The following is a 13,046-nucleotide window of genomic DNA, read 5'->3' on the forward strand; positions in this document are numbered from 1 at the left end:
CTGTTGCCAAAAGCACCAGGGGACCGTGTGGCTCAGCTTTGTGTGTCCCCAGCCCACATTAATGCGAATACTGTAGTTGGTTCAAGTATCATGCTTTTGTACTTCTACAGCACACTTCTTCCACATACCTGAATGGCCAGTACCTCGACTCCTCTGTTTCTCCTGCTCTATCACCTGTCATCTGGTTTCACTTATTTATTTATTTATTTATTTTTGCAATTTTGCTTCTCTACTTTTTTTTTTTTTTTTAGGTTTTATTTTTTTCTTTAAAGTCAAGTTTGTTGGTGCGACAATTGTTAGTAAAATTACATAGATTTCAGGTTTCACTTTCTTGTCCAGGTAAGTACTGTGGCATACCAGGTCTGCTCCTCTGCTGCTGGAATCTGCCCTTCCGGTTGCCCTTATGTGATACCCCCGCCTGAAAATCATCAGTTCTGGATACCTCCAATGAGTTCACATCTTTGTTGGGTTGTTAACATGTTTGGGAAAATCACTTAGCTTGTAGACTTGTACCAATGCGAAGTGATAGTCTCTGATTTCAGATGGGCCCCCAAACTATTTCTTGATGATGTTTGTAATTTTTCCCTTGTCAGCCTCCTCACGCATCTCCTATAGCAGCCATATCTTCATTAGTGATGTAAATACATCTCTTCTTTGCTTTTTCTCGCCTTTTACCTTCATAATTCAATATTTTTTAACAATTTACCTTATGCCGGGACCTTGGCTATGAGTTAAAGACAGAATAGCAAATAAGACCAATTACTGCTTTGTGTGTCTTGCCAAGTAAAAGCAGAGGTAAAATCATGTGCAAATCCTTAGGGTTGAGAGAGTCTGGTAGTTGTGGGCATTGCAAATTCAGGTTGTAGGGATGGAGCAGGGAGATGAAGGATGCTAGAAAAAGGGCTGGGTGTGGGTGGGGAGAGGTGAAGGTGAAGAAATAAGCAGGAAGCAGATACAGCTTCTTTCATTCTTGTCAGACAACATTACCTTCCAAAAAATTCATACCACGAGGAGTGATTTTTCCTCAGTTTGTCTTCCCTACTCCTCAAACAAAAGCACACGATATTTTAACTATTCACACGTGTTCTTCCCATCTTTCCCCTGTCGCCAGGAAGGTATATCCTTCCGTACACCATTCACTACTTTGCTTAGCTTTAGATCTTGGATCCAGGACAATTTACCATGTTGCCTGGATGGCCAAATCAGTGAATGAATAAGGTACTATGTTGTCTTATTTCTTTCAACTAATACAAATTTTAAAGCAATTTGTGTTGAAACTCTAAAGATTGCTACAAAGTTTTCATTTTGTCTTCATAATACCACCTTAAGCAATAATTAGTTCGTACTTGCCTAAGTTGCCTATTTCTGGGCAGATAGGATAGAGGAACTCTGTTTACAGGAAAGGCAGAGCAGGAGGCTGCACAGAACACTTTCTTCCTGTGGGCTCGGGTTGTGAGACACAAGGAAGACTTGAGACCCAGTGGGGGAGTAGGACCATTGTTATATTTACGCGTATACATCCATGGAAAACATCTATACTTATTATGAAACGGTCATATGCAAAATATTCTTAGTTATTTTCTTGCATGTATTCTTTAATATAAACATAAAATGAAATATAAATGTATATACACACCTGCACACACAGATACATACTCTTTACATACCCCAGGTGTCACCCTTCTTTGCTCATTCATCAACTCCTGCTTCTGAGATCAACATCAGATTATTCGGTGTGTTAATTTTGCTCTATTCTGCAGCTCTTACTCATCAGACATATCCTCACGCTGCTCTAATTTTCTCCAAGGCGCCACCGAGGAGCTGCAGCAAAGATAGGTCAAACGATCTTTATTATTAAGACAAAATAAAAATTGAATAGCTAAACAAACAAACATTTCAGGCATTGGTCATGTGGTGAATTGGCCACAGCTCTATATTTACTTAAAAACAAAACAAAACAAAACAATTATTGAATTGTCATATGGTACATCACATCCCCTCTTATGTACCCATGATCCAGACTCTAACTAGAATTTTGTTATTTTTCATCAAGTTTTTCTCATTATTAACACCTCATAACAAAAACATAGAGATGGTAGTTTTCTTACTTTTTTCTCTTTCCACTCATTCGGACTTACCTGTTACTAAATCCTAAATAAATATTTGCTAAATGAATGAATAAAATGATACTGTGTGGTTTTGGGTTGATATCTACCTATAGCTTGAAAGGTCACCTAATTTATACAGATTGGGCTTTGAACCTGGCTTGTCTTAGAAGAGTTCTCGCCTGGTGATAGAATTTGGAGACTGAACCAGGATGCTGTTGACTGGTGTATGTGAATAACTTGGACTCAAGAGTAGGAGGTTTTCAGTTTATCCTTATTTATTGGTGATTTTTCTAGATCAGGCATTAATCTAAATTTGGAGAGGACCCAAACTCATGTTCTGGAGCTTGGAGATCAAACAGGTGGAATGAGACAGTGGGGTGTCTTCTTGATGATAAATGCACATACTCTGAAAATTGCAATTGGAAGCAGACGCCAGTCAGATTTAGGGCTGCTGAGGTGGTAGATGTATAGGTTTATAAACTAAAGAGAAATGTGATTTGGGGTGGGGACTTCTGGAGAGAAATCACAAGTTAGGTCAATAGATAGACTGGCCAAAGTGTTTACTTTGACTTGAGTCCTACAATGTCTGTGGAGATAATTATGATTATTATTGCTATTCATTGGAATTGGCAGTCTGTCTCTATCTCTGTCTCTATCTTTGTGTCTATCTGTTCCTTTGTGTCTATATAGGTCTATAAGAATTTGAAGCCTGTGACATATATATGATTAAAAGTTATATAGCTTTAAAAGAATTTCACAGTATTTGTCAGCCGTTGCTTGGTAAAGGGAGCTTTCTCATATTATGTACATGTATGCATTTTGCAGGTTTAGAGCAGTTTGTTGGAAGAATGCAAGATTTTCGATTATACGAAGTGGCACTTACAAACAGGTAAGCAGATGCGGTATTGTAAAGCTCAAGAAGTGTAAGGATAAATGCTGAATTCACTTAAATAAGAGTAGCATGAAGATTATAGCATTTTTCATCTTTACAGCATTTGGCAAACATCGCCTAATTAATGTTCACAGTGTTTCCTTTGGCTTAGTCTGTGGTTGTTATTCACTAGAGATGCTCTATTGGGTAACTTCTCATAATATGAAATTGATCAAGGTCTTTACAAAGCACTTCTTCTAAGAAAACTAGATCTTTTGAACAAGTTGTATTATGGAATTTGGGATACATTTGTTTAAACATTCTATATGAAGTAGTTTCCGATACTAAAGAAACTGCGATATCTCTGCCTTTTAAAATTGCTTTGTTGAATTTGTGAGTACCAGAGAATGTAGAACAATGAAAGTGATTAATTATTTCGATATATGTGAAAGTCTCAAGGGACTGGTCTATTAGACTTAGAGACAAAAAGAATGAGTATCTTGAAGTGTCATATATTTTTCTATTTCCAGTGAACAAATAATTATTTAGACTAGAACTAGCTTTAATTAAGTGTTTTCTCATCTTGACAACAGGTGAGAAATCTTTCTTAGGGGTTCTCAAAGACATGTAGATTTCCTTTCCGTTCAGAAAAGTTCAAGTGAAATTCTGCTTCAGATGTCCTCTGAAGTTTCTTTTCTCAATTACGGTTTGATGATATGAGTATATTGTTGTATGGATGAATTGATCTTATTTACTTCTGTTAAAGATCAAAAAGAAAAAAAAAATGTCTATTCCTCTAGAGGTAGATAGTGTGGTGAATTTCCAAATGACAAGTTTTTGTAAATTTGAGAAGCATTGCTCTTGAGGTGTTGCTATGATCAGTGTATGTTCATTAGCAATATAAATGTTCTTTTTATTGTTGTATACCCTCAAGAGGTGCTTGAATAAAGGGGCTATAATACTGGAAAACATTATTGGGGAGATTTACTGTCACCAGCCTCACCATCTTTTAAATCACCTTTGTCTAAAATTCTGAAGAGCAGTGTTGCAATAATTCTGGGGGAATGGCATTTGTCCTGGTTACAAAGATTTCACTGAATAGTCACTTCTGGTCTCACTCAAAACCTGGAATCAACTGAAAAAAAAATCAATGAAATTTAAGGGAGGTGTGAGTTCATGTGATTTAGTAAATGGAAAAGCTTCCTGACTCAGCCATTGCCCCAGCGGAGTCTGAGAGAAGGAGTCTAATATCTCTAGTTAGACCTGGGTTACTGGTGTTGGCCCCCTAAAATGTCTGGAAAGGTGTTGTGAAAGAATGCCCATAAATAGAATGACTAATTCTTGTCTAGAACAGGTAGACGGCCCTAAATGGAAAAATTAAATATATCCGCCTGGAATTGGCATTTCCCTTTGACTGTTGGCAGCTGCCATATGATCTGAGGCCATTGAAGCATTTTCGGGTGCCAGAATGTGTACTGATGAGTCATAGGAAACCAGTGACAAATGGTATTGGCCTTAGTCCCTTCACCTAAAACAGCGGCAGATAAAATTATACCTACTTTCTTACTTCCCATGGATGAACTGGAGACTCTATAACTCTCATTATTTTTAATATATTATTGTTCCCTCTCGGTGGTCAGTTTAATAACTTAATTGAATGTAACCTTTCTTTTTATTACAAATAGGCACCGTAAAATATGTTTATTTAAATAAATGTCTTGATAGATAAGGGCCTGTGGGTGCTTCATGATGTAAAATGTTAAAAATTTACTGTTCTTTTCCTAACACGATTGTGTTTTGTTTTCTGAGAATGAGAATGTTTATTTGGCCAGGAATGAGTTTCGTTTTATGTTCTGTTTACAAAATAACGAAAACTAAATGGACATAAATGAAAACATTAGTGATAATCGCATTGTAACAACTCTTAGAAGCGCCATCAGTGTTGAGCTATTTGTCCTTACCGTCTGCCTCGACCTCCACAGAGAGATCCAGGACGTGTATTCTGGAGACCTGCTCACACTGCCCATCCAGTCCCATTGCCGCTGCCCAGGCAGCCACCCTCGCGTCCATCCTTTGGCACCACGGTACTGCATTCCTAACGAGGCGGAGGATACAACCAGTGACCTGGTGTCACGCCTGCACCCCGAAGCCCATCCTCTTTCTTTTATCAATGATAATGATATTAGTACTTCATGGGTTTCACGTGTGTTTACAAACATCACCCAGCTTAACCAAGGAGTGACAATTTCCATAGATTTGGAGAACGGACAGTATCAGGTAATTTGAAGCAATGGGGTGTGTATTAGTTTCCAGTGGCTGCTGCACCAATTTAAAAGTTTCAAACAAGAGAAATGTATTCTGTTACAGTTCTGAAGATCAGAAGTAGGAAATCCAGGTGTGGGTAGGACAGTACTCCCCCAAAAGCTCTCTGGGAGAATCTTTCCTGCCTGTTCCAGCTCCGCTGGCTCCTGGTATTACTTGGAACCCGGCAGCATCACTTCCATCTCTACCTCCATTGTACCAGGGCCTTCTTCCTTGGTTCTGTCTGTGTGTCAATCCTTTCTCCTCCTTCTCTTGTGAGGACCACCCTATATCCAGAATGATCTCTTCTTGAGATCCTTTAACTCAATTACATCCGCAAAGACCCGTGATTCCAGATGAGGTCACATCCACAGGGACCAGGAATGAAAACCTGGGCATTTATATGGGGATACTATTCAATCCACGACAAGGTCAAAACTGAATTAGGCAATGGACCATTATAATGTATGAAATAAAAATATCTGAAAGAAGATATTCAGGGCCTAACTTTTAGGGATTTTTTTTTTTTTCAAATTCATGAAGTGAAACATTCCTTTTCATGTTAAGTCCCACAAATTTAAAAAAAAGTGCTTATTTTAAATAACTATTTAAGAACACGCATAATAGTTACTTCACGGAAGTCCTATTCTTTTCTCATGACTTACCAAACTTAATATTGATTTCTACTTTAATTTATAAAATTGGTGAGAAGAGAATCAGATATGCAATGACAGAAAGTGTAGCTTTAAGTATAGGCTGTGACATTTCTGGATGTCTGATAAATATTTGATAGTTGTCATGATGAGGCGGTAAGCCATTCTATTTGAATCTGACAATTCCACGGTTTGATTTATATGATGGGGACAAACTTTAAACTTCAATGACAATAATGATTTATTTGCAGGTGTTTTATATTGTCATTCAATTCTTCAGTCCACAACCAACAGCAATAAGGATTCAGAGGAAGAAGGAGACTGGCCTTGATTGGGAAGACTGGCAATTTTTCGCTAGAAATTGCAGTGATTTTGGAATGAAAAACAACGGAGATTTGGAAAATCCTGATTCCGTCAACTGTCTTCAGCTTTCTAAGTATGGCCATTTTTTGCAACAATTATTTTTTGCAGGCATTAGGAGTTAATTTTACTAGATTATGGGTTAGTAAAAATCTACATGTAAACTAACTCACTCAGCTGGTAGATACTTTCCTGCACCAATGTCTCTCTTGAAACATTCTTCTAGGATTCCTCGCTTGATTGAGTTTTACATGGTTTAAAGTTCTGTTGCATTTGTTCTTTATGATATGATTTTCAGATTGTTTAGCAAGTTATCTGTATTAATCGAATTTTTATTATGTCCTCAAGGAAATGCTCTGCTGTATTATTCTGTGATGATCTTATGTTGTTTGCATGTGAAATATATAGACTACGCTTTCCAGAATGAAGAATTTAAGCTGTTACTCATAGGGTATTATAATTTCTGTTCTGTCAAAAATATGAATAGCTTTTCATGATTTCACATTTCTTTCACCCAGTTTTACGCCCTATTCCCGTGGCAATGTTACATTTAGCATCCTGACACGGGGACCGAATCATCGTCCTGGATACAATGATTTCTACAATACCAAATCTCTTCAAGAGTTTGTAAAAGCCACGCAAATAAGGCTTTATTTCCATGGACAGTACTACACAACTGAGACTCCTGTCAGCCTCAGACACAGATACTATGCGGTCGATGAAATCACCATTATTGGGAGGTAGGGTTTCCATGGCAGCGCGTTTTTCACTATGAATTTTGTTTTCAAGATTTTTGTCATTTAAAACGATATTAGCTAAGGTTTTAGAGCAAGCCCGATTCTAAGCTTCAAGTATTGAAATGGTTTCCTACTCTAAGATTTCTTGGGGAGATGTGTATCTTTTCTGTCTATAATATCACATGGTTATAGAATCAATTTGCAAAGGCTGTTGGGTTTAGACGTTTGGGTACCACAGATCTGACTTTGAAATAATTTACCAAATAGTTTGATTGTTTTTTTCTGGAGCATAATTTTCAAGTATTCTTGAAATCAAAGAGAAGAAGCTTGATTTGTAGTGGCAACTATAGTAGCGGCTCATTTGTAAGTACTGGGCTTGGTCTCCCTGAGTTCACATCCCACAGTTTTCTGAGGAATGTCTGTTTTCTTTCAAAGAAAGAAAAAAACAACTTATATGCCTTATGTAATTATAAATATCTGACCATAGTAAAAACAAGGCTCACGGTATTTAAATATGTAGATACCTAAAGAGCTACCAGGCAGCATACTCTCTAATATGGGAACGGTACATGTATAGACCGTATTTAGAATTGGATTGTACTAGAAGAATGATATTCCTTGTAAAAAAAAAAAAAAAGTGTATCTTTAAAACCAGACTATTACTTGGTTAAGTAATAGCATAATGAAAAAAATATTATTAAGTATTCACCATCTACTTATGGGGAAAAACATTGAAATCTGTTTACTTCATTCTGCAGTTTATTCTAAACTTTATAGTCTTAACTGTGTTTCGAATTGTTTTAGTAAATACCTCCCCTTGGTGAGTGTGCCGCAAGGTTGATACAGGTTTGAAAATGACCATGTAGGCTTGAAAGTTACCTTCACAATCGATGTGGTTTGGGTATTGATGACACACCTTCCAATACCTCTGGATTAATTAAAAACTTTCCATGAATATTCACATAATTAAAGAGAAATTGATTTTTGTGTTGATTAACCTACTCACCTCTCTCGTTGAATTCACACAGTGGATATGCTCGTACACATAGGTCCTACAATATATTTGCAGTTGAGCTGATGTTTCTCAGGAGCTGTCTGACTGATGCTCTGTTCACAGATGTCAGTGCCATGGTCATGCAGATGCCTGTGACACGACAAGCCAGCCCTATCGATGCCTCTGTTCTCAGGAAAGCTTCACTGAAGGACTTCATGTAAGTTTCTGTTTTATGCTTGGAAATCTCGAGGGGGCGGGGTGGTTGTGAAATGGTGACTCTAAATCGTTTAAACTTAATTTTGTTCTATCTTCTCAGGGTGATTAAAAATAAATGTATACAAACTTAAAATGCCAATTACTGCAGAAAACAGTTGTATAGAGAAAAACAAAAGCCATTGATCATGTGGAAAATTTTGTTTTAAAAACTAAACTCAGAAATGACTATTAAAACTAAACTCAGAGTTTTTTTGGTTTTTTTTGTGTGTTTTTTTTCCAATTTTTTCATCATCATTCTCACAGTTTATAAAACCACTAGTATTTTAAGGTGTTTGGATAGACGGCCCTAAAAAGTGTGTGTGTGTGTGTGTGTGTGTGTGTGTGTGTGTGTGTGTCGGGGGTGGTGTGGGTGTTTCCTGATTCCTACATCGAAAGGGTATTTTTATACAAAGGTTTCTATAAAAAAAAAACACAAAAAACCTTTAGATGCTAAGGGATCTTTATGTATTTGCATCAATCAAGTTTGAATCATTGCTGATATCAATAATTTTTAGTAATTGAAAAATCTATGGTAAAATGACTTAGGACCTATGTTAGTTTAGTCTATGATGGTCGGAACATTTTATAGTTGAGGTGGAAATTTAGCTACATCTTTAGGAAAGGAAAAAGAAGTCAATGGGGAAAAAAAATCTGAAAGGTTTGTTGATAGAAATAGCCAGTGTCAACATTATTAACAGCTGATATGAAAGAGGGTGCGACAACAATCATAGCAGTAATAATAATAAATATTACAGTACGAAGCCTTCAGTAACTGGTTTGAGTCACTTGGCTGTCAACTTGTAAGAAACAGAGCCCAACCTCATGTCATGTACAGAAATCTAGGTGGCTTAAAGATTTGAATGTAAAAATAACAAAATTTAATAAAATGAAGCTTAGAACAATATTTCTAAATATAAAGTAGGGGGCATTTATAAGCAAAACACATAAAATACAAAGAGAAAGAAAGAAACATCACAGGGGCCATGAAATTGTTGACATATCCCATTAAATACTCATTTAAAATCATGTATAGTGTAAGGACTAACATAACCAGTGTAATGATAATATGATTTAAGTATTTATCAGCCCATCACTTAACAGGTAGAGTTAAGATCACTCTAAAAAGAAGAAACACACTGCTCCTCTACTCCTCACAACACAGATGTGTGGGGTCTTCCACACCAAGCTATTCTCCATTCTGTTTGGACACTGACTAAGTAGCCTACAATTTCATTCAATCTGACACTAGTTGGAGTTAGCAGACTCACTCCATGGATTAAAAGCTCAGTCCCATGAGACAGCCCATATTTCAGATGCCAATTGCAGTAATGGGTCCCCCCAGGTTAATGGCAACTACTGTCTGACTCAGCTACAAATTGGGGGTTCCCATAATCCCGTCCTTGGGGTCAATAATTTGCTAGGATGGCTCACAGAACTCAAGGAAACAGCTTACTTACCAGATTAGCATTTATTATAAAAGGATGCAACTCCAGAACAGCCAGGTGGAAGGGCTACATCGGGTGCAGCATGTAGAACGAGGCACAGAGCACACCATTCTTCCTGCACTTCAATGGGCTCAGCAACCTGGATGAGGTTTTTCTGGAAGCTTTATTATGTAGCTTCCATGAGTGAATAAGCCATTGATGACTGACTCAACCCCTAGCCCCCTCTTCACCCTCCTCTCCCTGGAGGTCCAGAGGTGGGGTTGAAGGTTCCAACCCTCCAATCACATGGTTGGTTCCCCTGGCAACCAGTCCCCATATTTATGAGGTGTCCTAAAATCATCATAAACAAAATCAGGTGGGGTGGAAAGGGAGTTGTTATGAATAGTAAAAGATGCTGCTTTCATCTTTATTGCTCTGGAGCTATTTCAGGAACTGGGGACAGAAACCAAATGTTATAACAAAAGATGCCCCTACCACTCTTATCGCTTAGGAAATGACAAGTTTTAGGAGCTGTGTGCCAGAGACAAAAATGTATATTTCTGATTACGTCACAATCCCTAATACACAAGTAATATTTAAAAATAGTTCAAATACAACAACGTATTACAAAGGGGCAGATATATGAAAAAGCAATTTACAAAGGGAGAACCGATAATTTTCGATAAACACATGACAGGTTACCCAACCTCAGGTTTAATCGTGAAATTGCAAAATATAAAATATCATTTTGAACCTGTGAAATTAACAAAAAGTTTAAAGACTGATAACATTTAGGATTTGTGAGAATATGAACTTTTTATACATCACTGATGGGACTGCCAAATGGTGTAATAATTTTGGAAGGTAATTGGACTATACCTATTAAAGTAGAAAATACAGTGAACTATATTATGTAGCTGTCATTCTAAAAACAAGTTCTTCAGTGATGAGGGCATAGAATGGCTCTATTTGTGTCTTTTGTTACATAAGCGTGGGATATTATGATAGCATATCAATTTTTTTTTTAAATTAAATTTATTGGGGTGACAATTGTTAGTAAAATTACATAGATTTCAGGTGTACAATTCTGTATTACATCATCTATAAATCCCATTGTGTGTTCACCACCCAGAGTCAGTTCTCCTTCCATCACCATATATTCGATCCCCCTTACCCTCATCTCCCACCCCCCACCCACCGCCCCCGTCTAGCTTTTAAAATAACACTGTCTCATAGACTCTTGTATCACTGGTGAACTTCCCTGCCTCCTAGATTCCATTCTATACTTGTCTTTAGTCAGTCCCTTTACTTTTCTGTGTAGTTTGTTTTATGATATCATGGAACATCTTATTTTTAAAGACTATCTAAAGGTTTCGGTGAGCTCAGTTTTGGACGACTGAGATTCGTAATCTGATTTCATTTCTTTTTGAGTTCAGCATTAGTGCATATAGTTCAATGTCAGGAATATCATCTAAAATGCAGACTTGCTCTAGCACAGTTGAGATGTAATCCGTATCCTCAGTTTCAACTCGGTTTCATTTGGTTACAGCTTCCTTTCTTTCTCTGTGTTCAAACCAAAATTTTCACGTTCTTATTCAGATGTTCCTTTGACCTTATTGTCCAGATCATTTCTTGATGTTGCTGGTCTTTTTATTTATTCATTTAGTTTTAACCACTAGTTGGTAATTGCTTTGAGAGAAGGAAACTTTTACTTTTTTTTTTTTTTTTTGTAACATCTGAAGTCTTTGCATTTGGTTTGGATAGTATATCATGAGGGGGAAAATCTTTAAAAAGATTGCTTTTAAAAGGTTTGATTGTATGATGTATTGTATGATGTATTGTCACAGAAAGGAAATTACTTGGATTAATCAATCGATTCACTTTTAACTCAGCCATAATTGTTCTTAAATTTTCCACAGTTTGATTTGTTCTTGATTTTTAAAGTGATGTTTATTTTATTTATCCTACTCTTCTCCTTTTGACACTTTAAGATGAACATTTCTTCCCTTTTCTTGCAATCAATGATATCTTCCATTAACCTCCCCCTTCCTCCTCCAACTGACTAATAATCCAATTAAAAATACTCTGCAATGAATCTAGTAGGTTACCTTGATCTGAATCTATCTAGTATATGCAAACTAAAAACTGGCTAAAAGTGACAATTTACCCTTACACCTAAAGGAACTAGAAAAGGAATGAACAAAGCCCAAAGTGAGTAGTATAAGGAAGGAAATAAAGAGTAGTAATAAATACAATAGAGTCTAAAGGAACACTAGACAAGGTCAATGAAACCAAGACTTGGTTTTTAAAAAGATAAATAACATTGATAAACCTTTGGCCAGACTCATCAAGAAAACAAAAGAGGGACCAAAAAAAGAGGGCCGACATTAATAAAATCAGAAATGAAAGAAATTGCAACTAACACCACAGGAATATAAAAAATTATGAGGAAATATTACAGGAAATTATATAACGACATATTGGACAACCTGGAAGAAATGGATATATTCCTAGAAACATATATTCTGCCAAGCCTGAATCAGGAAGGAACAGAAAATCTGAACAAGATTAGAACTAATAATGAAATCAAATCAGTAATCAAAAAACTCCCCCAAAACAAAGCCCTGAACCAAATATCTTCACAGGTGACTGTTACATAACATTTGAAGAAGAATTAATATCTGCTCTCCTTAAACTATTCAAAAAAATTGAGGAGGAGGGAAGGCTCCCAAAATCATTTTACATGTCCAGAATTACCCTGATACCAAAGCCAAAAAAAAAAAAAAAAGACTCGAGAATAAAAAGAAAATTATTGGCCAATACTCCTGATGAACATAGATACAGAAATCCTCAACATAATGTTAACAAACTGAATTCAGCAATTCATTAAAAAGATCATACCCCATGATTAAGAGGGATTTATGCCTGGTATGCAACTTTAATTCAATATCTGCAAATCATTGTGATACACTGCACAAACAAGGTGAAGAATAGGAATCATATTATCTCAATAGATGCAGAAAAAGCATTTGACAAAGTCCACCATCCATTTATGATAAACTCTTTGCAAAGTGGGAATAGAGGGAACATATCTCGACATTATAAAAGGCATGTGTGAAAAACCCAGAGCTAACATCATATGCAACTGAAAAACTGAAAGCCTTTTCTTTAAGATCAGGAAAAAGACCAGGATGTCCAATTTCACCGTTTTTATTCAACATAGTATTGGAAGTCCTAGCCACAGTCTCAGGCAAGAAACGCAAGGCATTGCATTGGAAAGGAAGAAGTAAAACTCTCAGTATTTGCAGATGACATGTACTAGAAAGCACTCTAACTATTCCAC

The 13,046-nt window shown here is 36.6% G+C and overlaps 1 protein-coding gene across 1 annotated transcript in view; it reads left to right on the forward strand.

Annotated features, from left to right (window-relative positions):
* The window catches only part of USH2A (usherin), a 582,349-nt gene that overhangs the window by 52,475 nt on the left and 516,828 nt on the right, over positions 1-13,046 (forward strand). The window contains exons 4-8 of the mRNA XM_074316330.1: positions 2,934-2,997; positions 4,962-5,256; positions 6,185-6,369; positions 6,812-7,033; positions 8,148-8,241. Coding sequence (XP_074172431.1) covers positions 2,934-2,997; positions 4,962-5,256; positions 6,185-6,369; positions 6,812-7,033; positions 8,148-8,241 — 860 coding nt within the window. The remainder of the gene's footprint in view (positions 1-2,933; positions 2,998-4,961; positions 5,257-6,184; positions 6,370-6,811; positions 7,034-8,147; positions 8,242-13,046) is intronic.

This window comes from Rhinolophus sinicus, linkage group LG12 (genome assembly GCF_036562045.2).
Source record: "Rhinolophus sinicus isolate RSC01 linkage group LG12, ASM3656204v1, whole genome shotgun sequence".
Lineage (NCBI taxonomy): Eukaryota > Metazoa > Chordata > Mammalia > Chiroptera > Rhinolophidae > Rhinolophus > Rhinolophus sinicus.